General features: G+C 35.8%; 1 protein-coding gene across 4 annotated transcripts in view; it reads right to left on the minus strand.

Annotated features, from left to right (window-relative positions):
• Nucleotides 1-24,714, minus strand: part of LOC120238650 (disintegrin and metalloproteinase domain-containing protein 5-like) — a 109,252-nt gene that overhangs the window by 40,364 nt on the left and 44,174 nt on the right. For all 4 annotated transcript variants that reach the window (XM_039242501.1, XM_039242500.1, XM_039242503.1 and 1 more), the window contains 3 exons: nt 14,255-14,391; nt 11,124-11,313; nt 6,028-6,123 (listed from right to left, as the gene is read on the minus strand). In XM_039242501.1, the coding sequence (XP_039098432.1) occupies nt 6,028-6,123; nt 11,124-11,313; nt 14,255-14,391 (423 nt within the window). The remainder of the gene's footprint in view (nt 1-6,027; nt 6,124-11,123; nt 11,314-14,254; nt 14,392-24,714) is intronic.

Genomic DNA, 24,714 nt, shown 5'->3' on the forward strand with positions numbered 1-24,714 from the left:
TCATACAAAGTATTTTCACTGTCCTAAAAATCCTTCATGCTCTGCCTGTTCATCCCCCCTTCAGTCCCTGGCAATCACTGATCTTTTTATAGTCCTTTTCATAGTCTTGCCTTTTCCAGAATGCCATATATTTGGAATCATAGAATAAGTAACCTTTTCAGATTGCCTTCTTTCACCCAACTTCTTTTTTTCAATACTACTTATAAATGTACAGTTCTTCAAATGTTCTTTGAACTAAGTGTTATCATCCTACTTGCTCCTTTATTAAGAGGTATTGATTTTTCTTTACTTGGCTCCCTAATCCCAAAATGGCCTTAAAACTCTAAATGGCTGACTCCTTGTTTTGAAGTGCTTTCTCTTAAAATCTTCCTTTGTTTGTTTTTTATTTTGTTTTTAATTTATGCTTATTTTTTCCAAGACTGTCAGTCTGTACATGTAATATGTAATAATTCATTGTCAGGGCTATGAGCCTTTATACAACTAAACAAGTAATGAGTGGGTTAATTTATTGCCTCTGATCACCACACCAGCCTTGACTGCATAGTAAAGAGAGTATTATGTACATCAGAAAACTCACAACTTGGGCTATGTAACCTGTGATAATTAGGCCCAAGAACTACTCCAGTCACAATAGCAGTTGTTCACATATCCCCATTGATATAACTGGTTTAAGTTATTCTCTTTTGATGCAGCAATGTCAGGGAACTTTTTTTTTAATTTTTTTTTTATGTTTTATTTATTTCTAGGAGAGAGAGAGAGAGAGAGACAGCGTGAACAGGGGAGGGTCAGAGAGAGAGGGAGTCACAGACTGAAACAGGCTCCAGGCTCTGAGCTGGCAGTCAGCACAGAGCCCGACACAGGGCTCGAACTCACGAACCGCGAGATCATGACCTAAGTGAAAGTCAGACGCTTAACCGACTAAGCCACCCAGGCACCACAGCAATGTCAAGGAACTTAGTAATCTGCTATGCTTCTTGTGTTTGATAGTCATTTTTTAAAGTTACACTTAATATAAATAATTAGGACTAAATCATGTCAAATAACGGAAAAGAAGAGAGGAACATCAGAATAGGAGATTCCTGGCTGCATATCCACACAGAAATGCCTGTTTTAACAACTATCCCGAATGACATAATTGGGCTGAACGGTTCTAGTCCCCAGGGGAAGCAAAAAATCTGAGAGCAGATGCATTGGAAGATGGTAAGAACTGTTTCACTTTACCCACATCATCCATTCCTCAAGGTGGCACAGCTCAATGCCAAGAGAGCCTCTTTTGGCTTGTGATTTCTCTGATGGGGGAAAATGAAAGTGATGAGAATCTTGTTTCCCCAGCCCTGCACAACACTGCCCAAGAGACTTACTTTTGTCTCACCCCACTCAGAACACATAGGGAATTGGGATATTTAAATAGTCTTGGGACACGGAGGAGTAGGGAAAAGAGATGGGGGTTCACAGCAACCAGCACACAGATTACAAGAACCAGCCACATATCCAATTAGCTGGCTTACAGACTTCATCAAGAGCCTCACCCATGAGCCAACAGGAGGCCTTGTCTGAAGACACCCACAATTAGCCAACTAACACTCCCAGTACTCCGTACTCATAACCTGCAACCAGAACCACAAACTCTCCAGCAAATGGTGCATGCAAGCCTCCAACAAATGGGCACTATCCTGCAGACAACACATGGAGATGAGCACCTGGATGGACTTTGTCAAACTGCACAACCTTGAACACTTCAGGCGCTGTTTTATGGAAAATTTCTGAGAGGCTCTCCATAGCCAGACAAGCTTTCTGAGATTGAGAGTAGGTGTGCAATCCTAAACTCCACCCCCCTGGAGGTGTGAAACAACCCTGGAAGAGGAGTGGAACAAGCATATCATATTTAAAAAAAAGGTCTGAGAGGCCCCCAAACTCTAGCTGGGCTGACTGCTGACTGGTTTCTTTCTCTCTCAAAGCCAGTTAGTAAACACTAGAAGAGATGTGAAACACTTCAAATGTGAAGGCAGCAGTTCAAGACTTCAAGAAACATCAAGAATCAAGGAAACATGATGCCAACAACAGAGGTCTTGTGGAAGACAAATGAAAGAAATGGAAATGTACAAAATGTCTGACAAATATTAAAAATAATCATCATAAGCTCAGACAAGAGAGCACAATTAGACAAATAAACAGAATCAGGAAAACGATACATGAATGAAATGAGAAGTTTCACAAAGAAGAGAGAAATGATTTCTTTTTCAAAAAAGAACCAAATGGAAGAAATTCTAGATCTGAAGAATACAAGGACTAAACTGAAAAATTCCATTAAAAAGCTCTAAGAGCACAGCTGATCAAGCAGAAGAAACAGTTAACTCAAGGGCCATCATTTAAAATTATCCAGTCAGAAGAACAAAAAAGAAAAAAAGATTAAAGAAAGACTATGGATTGGGGGAGTTAATATGGTGGAAGAGTGAAGGGATCCTGGGCTTGTCTCATCCCTCCCTCGAATATAGCTAGATCGACATCAAGCCATTTTGAATACCTAGGGAATTGTTCTGAGGATTAGCAGAAAAATCTGTATAATTCGAGGGTGAGAACACAACAGGTACATGGTGCAAAGAGATGAATTGGGGAGAGAGAATAGCCACAGTGCTGGTGTCACAGACCAGGGAGAGCCGTTTTCCCAGGAAGAGTAAGATGGGGGCAGCAGGGCAGAAGGAGCAGCGCATTAGATTTGCCCAAGAAAGCACTTCCCCTGAAAGCAACAAGAGAAAAAGAGTGAAAACACCCATAGGGAACTCCATAAGAAAACTGTTCCCCAAAACCACTGACGGGAAAAAGGAGAGAGTTTCAATACCACCAATATTTTTTATGAACAGTGGAGCACAGAGTCTAAAGCGACAGAGGGAGCCGTTGTTGGTGTCCCCAGGAAGAAGCAGGGTAGAGGCCTGGGAGTGTTCAGAGACCTCTAAGCAGTTGCCCTGCTTGGAGTGCCCTTGGTAGAGGTGGTACAGCCTCTCGGTGGGCAAAAGACAGGGCGGGTGCCATCAAGCCGCCACCTTTACCCATTCACCCGTATAGGGACACAGACACTGGCGGAAGGCACAAACCCTGGCACAAGCTGGGTGTTGTGACTTCCCATAAACTCTGAGCCCTTGCCACTGCACAGTGCCAGGACAATTTTCTGGAACAAGCCAGCCACGTGTGGTGACACCCTCCCGCATAAGATCGTTGCGTCTGAATCTCTGAAGTGTGGTGTTTTGAAACACAGCCATACCTGAGATAAAATTCTGGAGAGAGATGCTGCCTGGTAGGCAGACACTTGAGACACAGGGGAAGGCAGGGTGCTGACAGAAGTGGGGGGTACAAGAAGGGTGACCCATACATGATCACATGTCCGTGAGGGCATGAACTTCCTACTCTGGAGACCAAAGAGCAGTGTGAAGCCATTTTACCTTTAGCCCACCAACACTGAAGAACCCCAGGGAGCTAAAGAGCGCCACCAAATGGATAATAGAGTTTTTACACCAAAACCCCCACAAAATGTGGGGGAAGTAAATGAGAATTTAAAATGCAGGGCTTTAGTGTATGATTAAAGGGAGGTTATTAGCTTAAAACAGATTATTATAGGTGATGAGTATTAACACCAGCTGCTGTATGGAAGTGTCGAAACACTGTATTGCACATGTGAAACTAACATTACACTGTATGTTAACTACTGGAAATTTACATAAAAAGTTAAAAAAATAAAAATAAGACTACCGTACAATCCAATAATCGCACAACAGGCTATTTACCCAAAGAATACAAAAACACTAATTTAAAGGAATACATGCACCCTGATGTTTATAGAAGCAATATTTACAATAGCCAAGATATGAAATCAGCCTAAGTGTCCATCAAGTGATGAATGGATAGGGAAGTGGTATACATATGCCACTATATAACAATATAATAACTTATATTATTATATATCACATTATTATATAATAATAATATTCTGATATATATATACCAGAATATTATTCAGCCATAAAAAAACAATGAAATCTTGCCATTTGCAACAGGAGTATAATGCTAAGCAAAATACTTCAAAGACATATACCATATATTTTCATTCGTATATAGAATTTAAGCAACAAAACAAACAAGGAAAGGAAAAAAATAGAGATAGCCAAAGCAAGAAACACTTTTAATTAAAGAAAACATACTGATGGTTATCAAAGGGGAGGTAAGTGGGGGTATGAGTTAAATAGGTGATGAAAATTAAGGAGTGAACTTGTTGTGATGAGCCCAGGGTGATGTATGAAACTGTTGAATTACTACATTGTATACCTAAAACTATTATCACACTATATGTTAACTAACTGGAATTAAAGTAAAAACTTAAAAAATAGACTATTATATCTATAATTTTTTTATGTAAGCCATACAGTGATCACAAAGAAGAAACCTACAGTGGATACACAAAAGGTAAAGAAAAACAAATTAAAGAATGCCACTACAAGAACTAAATCACAAAAGAAGAGAGTAAGAGAGGAATAAAGAAAAAAAGAACTAAAACAAACCAGGAAATAATTAACAAAATAGCAATAGAAAGTCCTTTTAACTACCAATAATTACTTTAAATGTAAATATATTTTCTCCAATCAAATTTCTATTATAGAACCAAACAATAAGCTAGCTATAGGAAACTCAAACTACCTTTATGGACATCCAAAGACTGAAAGTAAAGGGAAGAAAAAAATACTCTATGCAAATAGTAACCAAAAGAGAGCAGGGTTTGCTATACTTATGTAAGATAAAATAGACTTTCAATTAAATCAGTCACACACACACACACAAAGAAGCTCAAGAAAATATAACACTTGTAACTACACATGCACAAAATATTGGAATGCCTAAAAACTTTAGGAAATATTGACAGACCAAGGGATAAACAGACAGCAATTCAATAATAGTAGAGAACTCCAGTACCCTACTATTGACATTGGACCGAGTGATCAGAAAGAAAATGATTAAGAAAATAGCAGGCCTGAATAAAACTATAAACCAAATGGACCTTAAAGACATTTATAGAACATTATGTCCAATAAGAACAAAATACACATTCTTCTCAAGCACATGTAGAACATTCTCCAGGATAAAACATATGTTGGTCCACAAAGCAAGTTTTAGGAAATTTAAGGAAACAAATAATATCTAATATCTCTTCCAAGCACAATGGTAAGAAACTTTAGAGAAAAAAACTGAAAAATTCACAAAATGTAAAATTTACTTAAAAAAATTTTTTTAACATTTATTTATTTTTGAGAGAGAGAGAGAGAGAGAGAGACAGAGCATGAGCAGGAGAGGGACAGGGAGAGGAAGACACAGAATCCAAAGCAGGCTCTAGACTCTGAGCTGTCAGAACAGAGCCCAACGTGGGGCTCAAACTCACAAATTGTGAGATCATGACCTGAGCCGATGTCAGATGCTTAACCAACGAGTCACCCAGGCACCCCAACAAAATGTATGACTTAACATCATACTCCTGAACTAATGTGTGATAGAAGTAGAGAAAAAGGAAATGAGAAAAAGTTTCTTGAAATAAACAAAAACAAATACAAAAAAACCCAACATACTAAAATGTATGCGATACAGTAAAAGCAGTTCTAAAGAAGTAAGTTTACAGCAATAAATGCCTATATTAAAAAAATCTCAAATAACCTAACTTTACCCCTAAAGGAATTAAAAAAGGAAAACAAAGTCTCAAGTTAGTAGAGGAAAGGAAATAAGAAAGATCATAGCAGAAATAAGTAAGGGAGAGAGGCAAACCATGAGAGACTCTTGAATGCTGACAAAAACTGAGGACTGATGGATGTGGGGGGGAGGAGGGATGGGCATGGAGGAGGGCACTCGTGGGGATGAACACTAGGTGTTATGTGGAAACCAATTTGACAATAAACTATTTGTAAAAAAAAAAAAAAAAGCAATCTAAAAAAAAAAAACCAAGTATTTCAGGAACTTTAATGCTGAGCTATTATAAAATAGACTGCCTCTTACCTTGCAATCCTGTGTGCAACATTCCCCAGAACCACATTGTTTATTTGCTTTCACTGAACATGTTTCAGGATCACAGCACTCTTTATGTGTACAATTCTGTAAACAAACAGACAAATTCAAATTGTCTCTTCTGACATCAGTTATGATAATTTGTCTTTTAAGAAACTTGCCAATTTCATCTAAATTGCCAAGTTTATTTACATAAAGTAGTTTTTAATATTCCTTATTTTAAACATATGCAGAATGTGTAGTAATGTGTCCTCTTTCATTACTGATAGTGGGAAATATCTTTTTTCTCTCATTTCTCTTTCATCAGAACAGCAAGAGGTTTATCAAGTATATTAATTATTTTCAAAGCACTGGCTTTTATTTTCACTGATATTCATTTTCTGGTTTCTATCTCATTGATTTCTACTTTTATCTTTATCATTAGTTCCTTCTATTTATCTTGGATTTAATTGGACTAATATTTTAGTTAGCTGAAGTAGCATTCTAAATAATTGATTTTAGAACTTTCTTCTCTCCATTATAAGCATTCATAACTATAAATTTTCCTTATAATACTGTTTTAACTAAATCTTATAGATTTTGGGGCACCTGGGTGACTCAGATGGTTAAGCGTCCAACTTTGGCTCAGGTCACCATCTCATGGTTCATGGGTTCAAGCCCCGCATCGGGCTGTGTGCTGACAGCTCAGAGTCTGGAGCCTGTTTCAGATTCTGTCTCCTTCTCTCTCTGCCCCTCCCCCACTCATGCTCTGTCTCTGTCTCAAAAATAAACTAAAAAAAATTTATTTAAAGATTGTGATGTTATGTTTAAATTTGCATACTGTTAAAAATACATCCTAATTGCTTTTGTAATTTCTTCTTGGAGCCAAGAGCCATTTAGAAGTGGTAGCTTAATTTCTAAATATTTGGGGACTTTTCAAGATATCTTATTATTCTTGACTTCTAACTAAGTCTAAACAAAAATATTCTGAGATTTATTTCATGTCACAAAATATATTATATCCTGATGAATATTCCAAGTTTCCTTTAAATGAGTTTTTATATTAAGTTATTAAATATAGTGGCCTATAAATATCATTATATTAAGGTGGTTGGTAGTATTGTTCAGTTCTTCTATCTCCTTCCTGATTTTTTGGCCTAGTTAGTTATTCTATCACTTACTGAGAGATGTGAAATAAACCTGCAAATATGATAGTGTTTCGTGAAATTTGAAGATCTACTGTGTATGTCCATGTAAATATATTTTTATAAATGTATATATATTTACTGTCGTTATACCTTCCTTATGTAGTTAACCTTTTATAATTCTGAATCATTATTTTATCTCATTTTATATATTAATATAGCCCCCTTAGCTCTCTTATTTACTGTATGCTTGTTATATCCTTTTCCATTCTATTATTTTCCGCCAAACAGAGCATTTGGGCTTAAAATACCTCTCTTGTCTCTTGATTTTTATCTAGTCTGACAATCTCTGGCTTCTGAACAGAGTGCCTGGCCTATTTACATTTAATGTAACTATTAATTTGCATGTATTTCAATTTGTTATTTTGCCATTTGTTTCCATTTGTTTCATCTTGGTTTTGTTCCTCAATTCTTCCCTTCTTGTCTTATTTTGTGCTGATGAAATATGTTTAGCATGTCGTTACAATTCCTCTGTTGGCTTTTTAGTTATATCTCTGCATAAGTTTTCAATATTTGTTCTGGGATTTATAGTAAGTATCTTTTAAATAGTATAATCTACTTAGAGTTAAGACTGATTTTCTTCAGATAAATTATAGAAACCTTGTAGCAGCTTATTTCACCTTTCATATTTAGTGCTTCTACTGTTATATAGATGTAGATATGGAGATACACACACATATACACATAAGTGTGTGTATGTACATATGTATATATTCATGTGTTTATATGTATGTAAACATATATGCATCCATATCCACATGCATACTCATACATATTTGTAATATTTATGTATAAATACATATGTATATACATGTAAATACATACATAGGCACATATATTTATTGTGTATATATGAATGCATAGTGAATAAGTGTATATATTTACATATATGTGCATGTATGTAATGTAGTTAGTAAAATTAAGAGCAGAAAAGAAAAAGCAAATATAATTCTTTTTACCCACATATTTACCAATTTCTGTGATTAGGAATTTTTAATTCTTCAAACACTTTAAATTCTTAGGATTTTCTGTAGTACAAGGTTACTGTGACATATTGTCTCAACTTTTGCTTAACTGAGAATAATTTTTATTTGCTTCCATTTTAAAGGATAATTGCTTTGAATCTAGAAATCTTGGTTGTTGACCTTTTTTCTCTCTCATCACTTTTTGTCATTTCAAAGTCTACTGACCTCCATTATTTGTTATAATAAGTCTGCTAAATTTTGTATCACTGTGTCATGTATCTAATGTGTCCTTTTTTAGGCTGAAGTAAAGTTTTCTTTTTATCTTGGGGCTTCAGGAGGTTTTACTATTCTGTGTATAGAAGTGGGTTTTTTATGTCTATGTGCTTGTAATTTGCTGAACATCTTGGATCTGTAAGTAAATGTTATCCTTCAAAATAACCAGCATTATTCCTGCATATTTTTTTCTCCCTCCTACTTTCTCTTTATCTTGAAATGCAATTACACCTACATTGGGCCACTTAATTTTTCCTTTCTGGTGGGGACACCTTGATGACTCAGTTGGTTAAGCATCTGACTCTTGGTTTCAGCTCAGGTCATGATCTTGCGATTCAGTTTCAATCCCTGTATTGGGCTCTGCACTAACAGTGTAAAGCCCATTTGGGATTCTCTCTCCTTTTCTCCCTGCCCCTCCCCAGCTCAAGCTTGCGCTCCCTCTCTCTCTCTCACTTTCTCTCTCTCTCTCTCAAAATAAATAAATTTTAAGAAAAAGTATTTCCAGGGTGCCTGGGTGGTTTAGTCAGTTAAGCATCTGACTTCGGCTCAGGTCATGGACTCACAGTTCGTGGGTTCAAGCCCCACATTGGGCTCTGTGCTGACAGTTTGGAGCCTGGAGCCTGCTTCAGATTCTGTGTGCTCTCACTACCCCTCCCCTGTTCACACTCTGTCTCTCTCTCTCTCAAAAATAAATGAATAAACATTAAAAAGAAGTTTTAAGAAAAAAGAAAAAATATCTCCTCTCAGGTGTCTGAGGATTTTTTGCTATTTTTCTTCAACTTTTTTTCTCTCTATTCTATAAATCATATGTTCTTAATGTTCTATTGGTCAAGTTCTTTGATTATTCTGGTTTTAGTCAAGTTCATTGATTCTGTTTTTGTCATACTTTTCACTTCTAGACTTTAAATTTATATGGTTTTTATGGTTAACTTATATCTGTTGAGATCCTCTGTTGCTCACTATGATAATTTTCCTTAAATTATTTGAATATAATGTCCTTTCATGCTCCTAATGTTCAAAATACTACTGTGAAGTTTTTATCTGCAAAACACAATATTTGTGGACCTCTCAGTTTCCCTTAACTGCATATTTTCCTAAATATGGTTCATGTTTTCCTAATTCTCTGAATGTCTATTATTTTTTGATTAATAAGTTAGACATTATAGATACAATGATATAATGCCCATATTCAGCTGTAACCTTCTGGAGGCTTTTCTTTTTCCCTAACAAGAAATTAAGTAACCTGGGAACAAACTGTAAGCTTTATTTCCTTTACAATGTGCCACATCTCTCTCTGCTCAATTAACGTCTTCCAACTGCTGAATCTTTAACCAGATTCCCTGATGTAATGTAGCATTCATGCAAGGGTTTAGGCAGAGATAGTACTTAGATTTCAGGGTACAATCTATCTGCAACTTCCTTGTTTCTGAAGATTCCTCTTTAATTTCCAGTTGCAGCCAGTCTCAGGCTCTATATTCTGATAACTGAAAACAGTAGGGCTTTGGATTTCTGCTGCCTGAATTGCACATGGTTAGAAAATATTCTCCAAAAAAAAAATTGTCAAACTCACAAGTCTCACACCTGTCTTTCAGTGGTGTCACCCTACTTTTTTGCCCCATGGGGGTATTTCTGGACTATGCATATTTTAGCAATCAGTCAAATATGTGTAAAATTGATCATCAGATTTTAGGCTTTACCACTTTCACAGCTCTCTTAATTTCAGGGTTTCCCTCTTAAATTTCCAGTGATTCTCATCCCTGAAATCTGTTCTCTGACAGACTGAGTCAGTAAAGCTGCAATTTTCCACAGCTATTTCATTCTGCCACAACTGTGGAAGTAGAGGAGCAACCTGAGACTAGAAAGACATAAACTCACAATTCTTATCTGTTAAAGCTGCAATTTTTCAAGAGTAAACTCTCCTCTGGCTTCTTTCTTTTAAATGTGTTCTAGTGTCATTAAATACACACACACACACACACAGACACACACACACATACACATACACAAATATAATATGTATAAATGTCTATATATAATGTATTACATATTTTTACATACTGTATATTTAATAACATTAATATATATTTACTAATATGTTCCATATTTTACAATTTCTATTTCACTTTATTTTCATATGGCTATATTCACTTTATTGTCAATGCTTCCTCTGCCCTCCATCTTTCTTTTGATTTGGTTCTATGTTTATATATTTTCTACCGGTGATAGATTTTTTTAAAAATACCTTTAATTGGCATCAACTGTCAATAGAAAACTTTCCACGTTATATTAGCAAACAATGCATTTTGCTATTCCATTGGTAATAGTCTATGGTCTTGAGATATTCCTGTCTGTTTTTGTTATTGCTTGATGTTAAAAGTATATTTCTTCAACACTTTAGACACTCTTTGTGGTAACGAATTATTTTGTTTGGAGTTGATGCATACACTAAAGATTGTCAGAAGGTAAACATTATCTAAAAGGCTTTTGCTGTCCACTTCAAAAACTAGCAAAATTAGGAAACTTAAAGGCTTCCATCTTCCCCAAAGAAGGTCTGTCTTTTTTAATTTATTTTTCTAAAAGACAAAAGACCAGGTCTTCATCTTCTTTTTTCTCTATTACACACATATACAGGAAATTTTTAAAAACTGAAAAAAATTCTACTAACCTTTACAGTGCCGCAATCACACTGTTCACCCCGTTCCAACAGTCCATTGCCACATATTATTCTGTCCTGTTGTTTATAAACTGGCATTTCAGGAAGGATGCTCTGAAGACATCCAAAGGTGGAATGTGAAGCCAAGTATTTAAAGTCATCCAATGTACAGGTGCTAAAATCCTTTACACCCCCAGACTGCCTAAAATATTTAAAAAATGGGTATGACAAAAATCATCGCTGTATATCTCTGCATTTCCACTAATGTATGGTGTTTTAGAAAGAGATTTAAAGAGCATTATGGTGAAAAAAGCCAATTTTGAAAAATATTTATTGCATTGCTAATATATTTTACCGTATTTCTAAATTTTCACCATGAAGGTTCTTGTAATGAAAAAAAATCGAAAATATTTTTACTGCTATCCATCCTATTTTAAACAAGATGTATTATTTACCTGTCTTATGACCTTTATTAAACCTTTAAACATAAGAACTGTGTTCATTTTATTTATTTTGCCAATGACAAACAACTGAATTTTAAATGTTTAACTTAATAAGTATATTTTAGAGCTTTTGTTCAACATAATTAAACATTTTTCAAATGAAAACTTGTCGTCTGAACTACACAATGGGAGGGGCACTATAAGTACCTGACTTGACAGTGAGAGAACTGTTAGTTCTGGTAATAACTCAGCATCCAACTAGAATATTAGAAAGAATCTGATTTGTTTGCATGTATAGGAGGATTAGGAGGAATTTGACGGAGGAACAAGGGGGAGAAGAAGGGCGGAAATGGTGGGGGAAAGGGAGAGAGGCAAACCATGAGAGACTCTTGAATGCTGACAAAAACTGAGGACTGATGGATGTGGGGGGGAGGGGGGATGGGCATGGAGGAGGACACTTGTGGGGATGAGCACTGAGTGTTATGTGGAAACTAATTTGACAATAAACTATTTGTAAAAAAAAAAAAAGAAAAAAGAAAAACAGAATCTGATTTAAGAGTAAAGATTATGTTCTAGACCAGAGGGTGACAAACTTTTTTTGTAAAATGCCAGACAATAATTATTATAGACTAATATGCCATAGACTGTGCTACAACTACTCAACTCTGCTACTGTAGTGTACTACAATGTAAAAATGCTTTTGTAAAAGCAACTATAAACAATATGTAAAACAATAAGCCTGGCTGTATTTCAATAACATTTTATTTACAAAACCAGCTACTACTGAATTTGGCTTGGGGATTGTTGTTTGCTGATTCTGCCCTAACTGGAATCTACTCTATCTCAATTCCAATAGAGCCTACATTCAAGCCCTGACAAGATCCCCAGAAGAGAGTGAATTTGGAAGTTCAATCCTGCCAAGTTAGAGGGGTTTCTAGGTACCCTGAATCCATATTAACAAAGCATAAAACCAAGCATATGAAATTCAAAATAATTAGCCAATAATTGAATTTCCAAGAATCAATGCTTTTCAGAGGAAGGTAGGAGCATCCAAGCTTTCTATTGTATTATCAACGGTATTGAATACGCTAATAATAATAATAATAATAGAAACACAAAAATTAAAAATGTGATCCATAGTCAATGTAAAAAATAAAGCAATCAAAAGAAATCAAAACTGAGATGGCCAGGCATCAGATTTAGCATACAAATACCTAAATTAAAGCACAATAAATATTCAAATAATTAAAGAAAAATGTTTAAATAATTCAGAGTCATAGATTCAACACTAAAAATAGAGCACATATAATTCAATTTACATAAAGTTCTGAAAGAAAACTAATTGTAGTAAATCAGGCCAGTTGTTGCCTAGAGCAAGGATAAAAGGTAGAAGGACAATAAGAGTCACAAAGGAACTTTTGGGGAGATGAAACTGTTGCATAGCCTCACTGATACTGCAGTTCAAAGATTTATATGTATTTGTCAAAAGTCACAAACTTGTACACTTACGGTGCACAAATTTAATCCAGACAAAAAACATACCTTGACACACTTGAATTTTTATAAAGCATATAAATAAAACACTCAAAACTATGGTGAAAGAATGAATATTCTTCTGAGTAACCACTTATCCCAGGGAAGAAGAAATAAATTTAGTTGTTATCTATTTTGTGCTTTACAAAAATTTGGGGTATCATAGATTCAGTAATCAAATGATAAAATGAAATAATGAGAAAATATACTGAGCTGATTTGGTCACTGTTTGCAACATATTTACTGAGCACTCTCCTAGGCAATAGGTGTGTAGTAAAAAGTAGACCAAGTACCTCTTAGGGGCAAAAAGCATGAACATCAGGGGGAAAAAAATATAAAACAAGTAGAATGTTGAAATGATGAAAAAACCAACAGATGGGGTGCCTGGGTGGCTCAGTCACTTGAGCATCTGACTCTTGATTTGGGCTCAGGTCATGATTTCATGTTTCATGGGATTGAGCTCCATACTGGATTCTGACTGCTTGGGATTCTCTCTCTTCCTCTCTCTCTATTCCTCCCCCAGTTGTGCATTTGCTTGCTCTCTTGCTCTCTCGCTCTCTCTCTCTCTCTGCTTTCTCTCAAAATAAATAAACTTTAAAAAACATATTTAAGAAATAAAGGAATATGTATTATTAATGGAGCTAAAGCAAAGGGTTTTTTTCCCCTTTCTAGTAGTCTTTCTCTCAATAGGTCATGGTGTTATTATTTATTTACAATTTATTGTCTTCCTAAATAAAAAAAAAATCTTAATTGAAACTATTAACATGAATTATACTACTCATCCCTATCCCAATGCCAGTTTTAAATGCAAATATCAAAGCATTTAATTTAGCTTTATCGTACAATCACTGAAATTACACAATTCATATAGCTTTTCCCTAGAGGGTGCTTTCAATCTGGCCAGGGGAGAAAAATACAAGTCAGGCTGCAGAATGCAAGAAGGACTATGAGAGTTTCCCCTGGCATGGAGAGGCATGGGGGGAGGTAGTGGGCCTATTTTGGTTTGTGTTCTGTTGTACTTGAAAAATGTATATTCTGTGGTTGTTAGGTACAGTGTTCCATAATTGTCCATTACCTCAATTTGGTTAATGGAAGTGTAAAAGTTCCTAACCAACAAAAACAACAATTTTTTAAAAGGAATATGTGTAATAAAGAAAATTATCTTACACTGCTTTAGGTGACATTGTGCAAACATCTCCTGAGCAAAAACAAGTGTCAGGATTGTCGTAACTCAGTCCCAGATTAAAGCCGAGCAACTGCACGATACTGATAGTATATGACTCCAGGGATAAGCCCTCTGGATACTAAATACAAAGCAAAAGAAAAGAGTTAGCTAAGAATACTATACTATACTATAACAAAATTACTATAATAAAAAATGAACATATATGATATATATACTATTCTAAATAAAATTATAATAAAAATTAGTACATAAAACTTGTTTTTAAAATCAATGCATCCAAGATGCCTGTGTAAATGCAATTATAGTGGAATTATATAAGCATTTGGAAAATATATTTATTACACATGGATAAGTAAACATAGCTTAATTTCAAAATACTGTTGATGACAATATCAGCTATTTTAGCTAATCCAATCAAGTCTCAAACACCATACTATATTGCTTCTTTGAGTTATTTTAAACAAAATGACTTTAATCTTTTATTTCAATAATCAATTTTACATTCTCTCTGTAGTAGGTAGCCTCTAAAATGGATCCCAATGATACCTAATTCCTGGTATTCATGTCCTTGGGTAGTCCAACTCCATTGTGTGTAAGCTGGACTTATGACTTGCTTTTAATTAACTAAATGTAGAGGAACAGATGGCTCACCATTTCCAAGACAGATTATAAAAAGACTGACTTCTTGGATACTAGGTCTCAGTCTCTCTGTGGGAAGCCAGCTATTATGTCATGAAGTAGTCCTGTAGAGAGGCCCACAGGAATGAGTTTGGAAACAGATTTTCTGAGGTCTACCACAGCTAAATGACCAAGTTTGGAAGTGAATTCTGTCCATGTTGAACCTTGAGATAACTCTCTCAGCTGCTCCTTGATTGTTGACCCAAGAACTGTCTTGTTTTTATCTCTTTAAGTTTTGGTATAATTGGTTACATAGCAACAGAAAACTAAAACACCCTCAATAGGTATATTGTTCACCTTTGGATAGTTTGCAATTTCTACACAAAGATGTTTCCAGCAGCTTCATTCATAATTCCCAAAACTTGCAAGCAACCACTATGTCCTTCAGCAGGTGAACAGATAAACTGTGGCACATTTCAGACATCAGAATGTTATTAAGCACTAAAAAGAAATGAGCTATCAAGTCATGAGAAGAAATGGAGGAAGCTTGAGTGCAAGTTACTAACTGAAAAAAAGCCGGTCTGAAAAGTCTACATTACTGTAGAATCCAACTGTATGACTTCCAGAAAAAACAAAATTGTGTAGACAATAAAAAGCTCTGTGGTTGCAGACAGAGAGGGGAGAAATTAATTGGCGGAACACAGAAGTTTTTAGGGGAGTGAAAACACTTGGTATAATACTATAATGATGGATGCCTACCATCTTTTGTCCAAACTTATATACAACACCAAGACTGGACCCTAAGGTAAATTATGGACTTTGGGTGATTGTGATAGGTCAATGTAGGTTCATCCTTAGTACAAAAATATACCATTCTGGTGAGGGATGTGGATGATGCAGGAGGCTGTGCATGTTAGGGGGCAGGAGGTATATGGGTAATCTGTGTACCTTCCCCCTCAGTTTTGTGGTAAACCTAAAACTGTTCTAAAAAAATAGTCTTAAAAAAAGGTAGCGGGTTCCTAATGACCTAGGCTAAAGCACTGTGAGCAGATGGGAAATAAAGAAGAGTTCAGAGAAGGTATCCATGATCCATGAAGATGTTTCTAAATTTTCCATCCCACAATATTGTGCTGGCCTGCTTAATGCTCAACTACAGACACTATGAGTGATCAACTGGTGCATAAGACACTTGAGTCCACTTTCAGAGAAAAGTAATTTCATTTAGTTTAAAACTGCTTGAATTCAAGCTGTACCTTCTTCCTCCATCCCAGCTTTTCATCAAAAGTAGTTCTTAGGATTATAAAGAAGGCCTTGTTAGGACATTCCTCAACCCCTCTAGAGTTACAGAGATCATTAATATTGACTAAGAAACACATTTCACTTCTCACAAGACAAAATGCTAGTCTCTTTAAAAGAGCATTCAATATAACTTTCAATGTTCCTGATAAGTCCTGGATAGCTAGTTCAATTAGAGATATAATGGTCTCCTCAAACAATTCCTTTTCAAATTCTAGTCCTGCAAACAGATTCCTAAATGAGTTTCTCTATTGCCCAAGACTTTAATCTGTCTTAATTCAAGGATGCTTGACTAATTTACACCTCACATCGACATGAAAAACTTTCTCATTACCCTTTCCAACATTTGACGGGAATAGGTCTTGCCTTCATATATAGAAAGACTCATTATATATGAGGTGCTTTAATTTAGTTATAGACTGGCCTACAAGACTTCTTATACTTCTACCTGTATTTCTCCCTTTTACTCTCACAATAAAACGTTTTCTTTTCGCACAACTTATGCCCTACTCTATAAAAGTCTCCTCTTGTATTAGCCCTTTAATTTGGTAATATGTATCAAATTGTATTAATGGGTTAATTGTATTAATGATGTCTTTTATTTTCTGTATTGTGATGCTTTAATATCTGGGGCTTTGCCAATGCTAGACTTCCTCTCTCAGGGTTACTTAATTTCTTAAGATAGTCAACAACTTAATGCAAGTGTAACTTTCATATGCAAACCAATCAACCTGGAGCCCATATGCCTTACCCCCTCTTTTATTAGACTCATATACCCTAGGCCACTCTTCACCTGCCTAAAATACACCAGAGTTAGATACCAGACAACTTGGTACAGCCTCTATACAAGAAAGACTGCTGAAATTATTCAAATGAGCCAATCCAAGACCTGCTTACCTTGCCTTACCCATTCCTCCCCAAAGAAACAATAACAGAGGTTCAAGTTCATATTTCTCCTTTGCTCACTACGCCACCTGAACAACCTTGGTGCTTCCTGTTATGGTCCCTGCATGGTGTGCCTTCTGTTTCTAGGGAACTGTATGATAAACTTAATCCTACATGACAGTCATTAACACATCTGTATGTCTTTTAATATCTGGTGAAAATAAACCCTAGGTAACCTTAAAATTTTGTCCATCTAAATGGGTAAGGGGCATTAAGGAATCTACTCCTGAAATTATTGTTGTACTATATGTTAACTAACTTGGATATAAATTTTAAAAATAAATTAAATTTAAAAATGTTTTCCATCTAGATTAGTTATACTTCAGTTCAGTTAGTTATTTAATTAACTATGTCTAGTTAATTAAAACCACACTAAAACTAAATCAGTTGTAAATGTATACTATAAACTCTAGGACAAAAGCTCAAGAAGATTTTTTTATATAATAGCTTGGTTTTGATATGATATGAAGGTTAACTGATATGAAAAGAGAGGAGAGGAAATGGAATCCTATGAAATGTACAATGAAAACTATAAAAGGCTAAAAAGAGAGAGAAAGATTAAAAAAGAAAAAAGAAACCGGACAATGAATAGAAAATAGACAAAATTCAACATCCATTTATGATTAAATTTGCTCAACAAAGTGAGTTTAGAGGGAACATACCTTAACATAATAAAGGCCATTTATGGCAAGCTCACAGCTATCATACTCAAAGATGAAAAACTGAGAGCTTTTTCTCTAAGATTACAAACAGAACAGGAATCCCATTCTTGTTACTTTTATTTAACACAGTATTGAAAGTCCTAGCCAAAGAAATTAGGCAAGAGAAAGAAGGTATCCAAATTGGAAAGAAGTAAACAGTGACTATTTGCAAATATAGAAAATCCTAAAACTCTACCACAAAAAAAAAAAAAACTATTAGAACTAATAAACAAATTCAGTAAAGCTGCAGTGTACAAAATCAATATATAGAAACCTCCTGCATTTCTATACACTAATAACTATCAGAAAGAGAAATTAAGAAAACAATCCCATTTAGGGGTGCCTGGGTGGCTCAGTTGTTAGGTGTCTGACTTCGGCTCAGGTCATGAACTCACAGTGCATGAGTTCAAGCCCCACATTGGGCTCTGTGATGATAGCTCAGAGCCTGGAACCTGCTTTGGATTCTGTCTCCCTCTCTCTCTGTTCCACTTCCACTGGAGCTCTGCCCCTCTCTCTCACTTTGTCTCAAAAATAAATAAAGATTTAAAAAGCTTTTTAAAAGAAAACAATTCCATTTATAATTACATTAAAAAGAATAAAATACCTGGGAATAATTTTTAAAATTTTATTTAATGTTTATTTTTGAGAGAGAATGAGACTGAGCATGAGCAGGGGAGACAGACAGAATCTGAAGCAGGCTCTAGGCTCCAGGCTGTCAGCACAGGGCCTGACCTGGGAATCAAAGCCATAAACTGTGAGATCATGACCTGAGTCGAAGTCGGACACTTAATCGACTGAGCCACCCAGGCGCCCATTACCTAGGAATAAATTTAAGTAAGGAGATGAGAAACATGCACATTGAAATTATAGGACATTGATGAAAGAAACTGAAGATGATACAAATAAATGGAAAGATATTCTATGACTGGAAGAATTAACACTGTTAAAATGCCCATACTCCCCTTACCCACTTAGAGAGTCAATGCAATCCCTGTCAAAAATCTAATGGTACTTTCATAGAAGTAGAAAAAACAATTCTAATATTTTTATGGAACAACAGAAGACCTCCATTAGCCCAACCAATCCTGAGAAAGATGAGCAAAGCTAGAGGGGGAGCTAAGATGGAAGAGTAGCAGGGGGGGCCCTAGACTTGCCTTTTCCCTCTAACACAGCTAGATAAATGCCAAATCATTCTGAACACCCAGGAAATCAATATGAGGACAGAAAGAACAAACTGCACAACTATAGGGAGAAAAGAGGTCACATCATGGAAGGTAGAGGATTCAGAAATGTGATTGAGGAGGAGAAAAGAATCACCAATGCAGGGAAGGGGAGGAAGAGGAGAGATGAAAGAGAGAGAGAAAATAGGGTACAGGGCATTGCACAATAAAAACACATCCCCAAAACCACTGATGGGGAAAATAAGAGGGACTGATGATTCCAAGTTTTTATAAGCTGTAGAACCCAAAGTCTCAAGTTTTATAAGTCCACATCAACACAGGGTGGCGCCTGGTGGGTGTAGAGGTGCTTTAGTGGAGAAGGGGTGCAGAGGCCTGGGAGTAGATAGCATGGTCTGAATATCCCTTGGGTCACACTGGGAGAGAGAGTTCCCCTCTTAGAGTGCATTTGGAAAAGGTGGAACTGCCTCTCTGGAGATAAAAGAGCTGGAAGGCACCATTGAGCTGCCCCATTCATTAGTATAGGAACAGAGGCACCTGCTGAGGGCAGCTAGCCTGGACTCTAGCTTTGTGCTGTGCTTTACCATAAACTTCAAGCCCCTGTACATTCATGCAACTGCTCTTCTATGACAAACTGGCACCAGTCACAGTACAGTGAGACCTGCCCCAGAAGATCAGCACAAATCTCTCAAAATTTGGAGATTTGAAACACAGTGGTGGGTCAGAGATAAAACACAGGAGCACTATTATACCAGGTGGGCAGATGGCTCAGACAAAGACAGGGTGAAGTAAAGGATCTGAGGGATGCCCAGAAGAAATGAGGGGAGGTTATTTGCTCTTCTCTGTGGGCTTGTGAACACTGGTGGGCATGAACTCCCCTCTCCAAGAAAAGAGAACTGGCTGATGCAATTTTTACCCCTGCCTACCAGCACCGATGGTCTTCAGTGAACAGCACACACTTGTCACCACATAGTGGACAAAGTCCAAATAATCCCCACTGCAGACAAGGAGAAGCCTTTCAGAGGACTTATCGGAGGGAAAGAGCAGTGAGAACACAATAGCAAAGTGTACACAGCATATACCAGAAACACTTCATGACGTGAAAGGCGCTGGACAGTATACGAATTCATATTTATCAGTAATCACTCTGAATATGAGTGGACCAAATGCTCAGATCAAAGGACATATGGTATCATATGGATTTTTAAAAATGAGACCCATCTATATTGTGCCTACAAGAAAGAGACTCATTTTAGACCTGACACTTGCAGAGTGAAAGGGAGAGGTTGGAGAACCATCTGTCAAACCAATGGACATCAAAAGAAAGCAGCAGTAACTATACTCATATGAAACAAACTAGATTTTAAAACAAAGACTGGAAAAAGAGATGAAGAATGGGACTATATCATAATAAAGGGGTCTATCTGTGAAAGCATGGAGCCTGCTTGAGATTCTCTCTCTCGCTCTGCCTCTTCCCTCACTCACATTCTCAAAAAAAAAAAAAAATGTAGTAACAAACACAACAAAACTCATTGATAACAATACAATAATAGTGGGGACCTTAACACCTCACTTACAGAAATGAACTAAGCAGAAAATCAAAAAGGAAACAATGGCTTTGAATGACACACTGGACCAGATGGACTTAACACATATATTCAGAATGTATCATCCTAAAGGAGAAGAAAACACATTTTTTTTCTAGTGCATATGGGACATTCTTCAAAAGAGATCACATACTGGGTCACAAATCAGGTCTCAACAATACAAAAAGGCTGAGGTCAGAACATGCATATTTTCTAACCACAAAGCTATGAAACTTGAAGTCAACCACAAGAAAACATTGGAAAGACCAAAAATAAATGGAAGATAAAGAATATCCTACTAAAGACTTAATGGGTTAACCAGGGAATTAAAGAAGAAATAAAGGAATATATGGAAGCCAAAGAAAATGAAAACATAGTAGCCCATAACCTTTGGGGTACTGCAAAAGCAGTCCTAAGAGGGAAGTATATAGCAAAAGCAACACAGGGCTTTTTCAAGAAGAAAGAAAAGTCTCAAACACACAACCTAACCTTATACCTAAAGTAGCTAGAAAAGGAATAGCAAATAAAGCCTAAATTCAGCAGAAGGGAAATAATATAAACTAGAGCAGAAATAAATGATACAGAATTTTAAAAAACAGTAGAACAGATCAATTAAACTAGGAACTGGTTCTTTAAAAAAATTAATAAAATTGATAAACCCCTAGCCAGATTTACCAAAAAGAAAAAGGATCTAAAGTAAAATCACAAAGGAGAGAATATCACAGAAATACAATTATAAGGGAATATTATGAAAAATTGTATGCCAACAAATTGGACAATTAAGACAAATGGATAGAATTTTCCATAGAAACATATGAACTACCAAAAACTGAAACAAGAAGAATAGAAAATATGAACAGAACATACCCATAACCAGCAAAGACTGAATCAGTAACCAAACATTTCCCAACAAACAGAAGTCCAGGGACAGATGGCTTCCCAGGGTACTTCTGCCAGAATTTAAAGAAGAAATAATACCTGTTCTTCTCAAACTGTTCCAAAAAAGTGGAAATGGAGGGAAAACTTCCAAACTCATCTATGAGGCCAGCATAACCTTAAATCCAAAACCACATAAAGACTCCACTGAAATAGAAAGTTAAGAGGCCAATATCCTTGATTAACATGGATGCAAATATTCCTAACAAGAAACTAGTGAAACATATCCAACAGTACATTAAAAGAATTACATACCACAATCAAATAGGATTTATTCGTGGGCTGCAAGAATGGTTCAATATTTGCAAATCAATCAATGTGATATACCACATTAATAAAGAAAGAATAAGAACCATATGATCCTTCCAAAAGATTCAGAAAAAGCATTTGACAAAATACAGCATCCATTCTTCATAAAAACCTCAACAAAGTAGGGACAGAGGGAACATACCTAATGTCATAAAAGCCATATACCAAAAACCCACAACTAATATCATCCTCAATGGGAAAAGCCCGAGAGCTTTTCCTGTATGGTTAGGAACAAAACAAAGATGTCCGCTCTCACTACTGTTATCTAAAATAGTACTGGAAGTCTTAGACTCATCACTCAGACAACAAAAATAAATAAAAGGCATCGAAATCAGCAAGGAAGAAGTCAAACTTTCACTATTTGCAGAGGACATGATACTCTATGTAGAAAACCCAAAAGATTCCACCAGAAAATTGCTAGAATACACAAATTCAACCAAATCATAGGATACAAAATCAACATACAGAAATTTGCATTTCTATACACCAGTCTATAATGAAGCAGAAGTAAGAAATCAAAGAATTGATTCCATTTACAAATGCATCAAAAAACGTAAGATACCTAGGAATAAACCTAACCAAAGAGGTAAAAGATCTTTCCTCTATAACTATAGAACACTGATGAAAGAAATTGAAGATGACACAAAGAAATGGAAAAACATCCCATGCTCATGGATTGGAAGAACAAATATTGTTAATATGTTTATACTACCCAAAGCAATGTACACATTTGTTGCAATTCCTATCAAAATACCAACAGTATTTTCCACAGAGCTAAAACAAATAAACCTAAATTTTGTATGGAATCACAAAAGACCCCAAGTAACTAAAGCAATCTTGGAAAAGAGAAGCAAAGCTGGAGGCATCACAACTCCTGACTTCACGTATAAAGCTGTACTCATCAAGACAGTATGGTACTGGCACAAAAACAAACATATAGATCCATGGAATAGAATAAAAACCCTGAAATGAACCCATGACCTTATGGTCAATTAATTTTCAACAAAGCAGGCAAGAATATCCAATGGGAAAAAAAGGGTGTCTTCACAAATGGTGTTGGGAAAACTGGACAGCAACATGCAGAAGAAGGAACCTGGACCACTTTCTTACACCATATGCAAAAATAAACTCAAATGGATGAAAGACCTAAATGTGAGACAGGAAAACATCAAAATCCTAGAGGAAAACACAGGCAACATCATCTTTGACATCAGCTCTAACAACTTCTGGTATCTAGTAAGATACTATCTCCAGAGGCAAGGGAAACAAGCAAAAATGAACTCTTGGGACCTCATCAAGATGAAAAGCTTCTGCACATCAAAGAAAGCAATCAATAAAACTAAAGGCAACCTATGGTATGGGAGAAGATATTAGTAAATGATACATCTGATAAGGGGTTAGTACCCAAAATCTATGAAGAACTTATCAAATTCAATACATATATATACACTAGCAGAGAAAAATTGGAAGATAAATTTAAACAATACCAGTTGCAACAGCATCAGAACATATAAAATTACTATGAATAAATTTAGCAGGAGATGTATGAAATCTCTACAGAGAATTTTTTAAAGACATTAGTAATGGAGAGATAAACCATGTTAGTGGACAGGAAGATCCCATGTTATTAAAATGTCAAGTTTCCCCTAATTCATTAATAAATTATACACCTCCCTATCAAAATTTAAGCAAGCGTGTGTGTGTGTGCGTGTGTGTGTAATTAGAAAAGCTGGGATTTTTTTAATGTTTTTTATTTATTTGTGAGAGAGAGAGAGACACCGCATGAGCAGGGGAGGGTCAGACAGAGAGGGAGATACAGAATCTGAAGCAGCCTCCAGGCTCTGAGCTGGCTGTCAGCACAGAGCCCAGCATGGGACTCAAACCCACAAACCGTGAGATCATGACCTGAGCCGAAGTTGGACGCTTAGCTGACTGAGCCACCAGGTGCCCCTAGAAAAGTTGGTTTTAAAATCTATATGAAAATGCAAAGTTGTGCACAGACAATTTTGTACTGACAAAGAACAATCAGAGGACTTAAACTATCTTGATTTCAAGACATTTAATAAAGCCACCATATTCAAGGAAGTAATTCTTAACTTTTATCAAAAATTCTTAACTTAAAAAAAACTTTTAGAATATTATGATTGGTAGTGATCTTATTTATTTATTTATTTCTGAGAGAGAGAGAGACAGTGTGAGTAGGAGAGGGGCAGAGAGAGAGGGAGACAGAATCCGAAGCCGGCTCCAGGCTCTGGGCTGTCACACAGAGAATGATGTGGGGCTCCAACTCACAGACCACGAGATCATGACCTGAGTCAAAGTCAGAGGCTCAACTGACTGAGCCACCCAGGCACCCCAGATCTTATTTTAAATATCTGTCAATAGCAATTTGCTTCATTGTACTTGCTACTAAAACACAACCAATTGTGCAAGTGGATCAGTAAAAAAATCATAGTGCAGACTTTTGAAGTACTCTCATTTAGTTCCGTTCTCTACTTTTTACATAACTTGTAAAAGGAATATAATTCTGTAATAGGAGCTCATTTTAGCTTTGCCAGAAAACAATAATTATGAATATTTGATGGCTGTTTCTTCCTCCAACAGTCTGCTTATCTCAAACATAATAAAGAATTGAATGCAATAATAAAAGTTACATTAAAAAAGAAAAAAATAACAAGTCATGTAACAAAAAAGCACACACATTTATACCAATTATTAATATTGTAAGAAGCTGATATGTTTAATAATTAACATTAAAATTATATTGGTTATATAATAAATATTGATACAAGCATGCCACTGTTCAAAACAATTAAACTTTCACTTTAAGTGATATAAGTCAAATTAAGTCAAATATGGTTTTTAAAAATAA

Source organism: Hyaena hyaena, unplaced genomic scaffold (assembly GCF_003009895.1).
Source record: "Hyaena hyaena isolate Hyena2069 unplaced genomic scaffold, ASM300989v1 scaffold_215, whole genome shotgun sequence".
Lineage (NCBI taxonomy): Eukaryota > Metazoa > Chordata > Mammalia > Carnivora > Hyaenidae > Hyaena > Hyaena hyaena.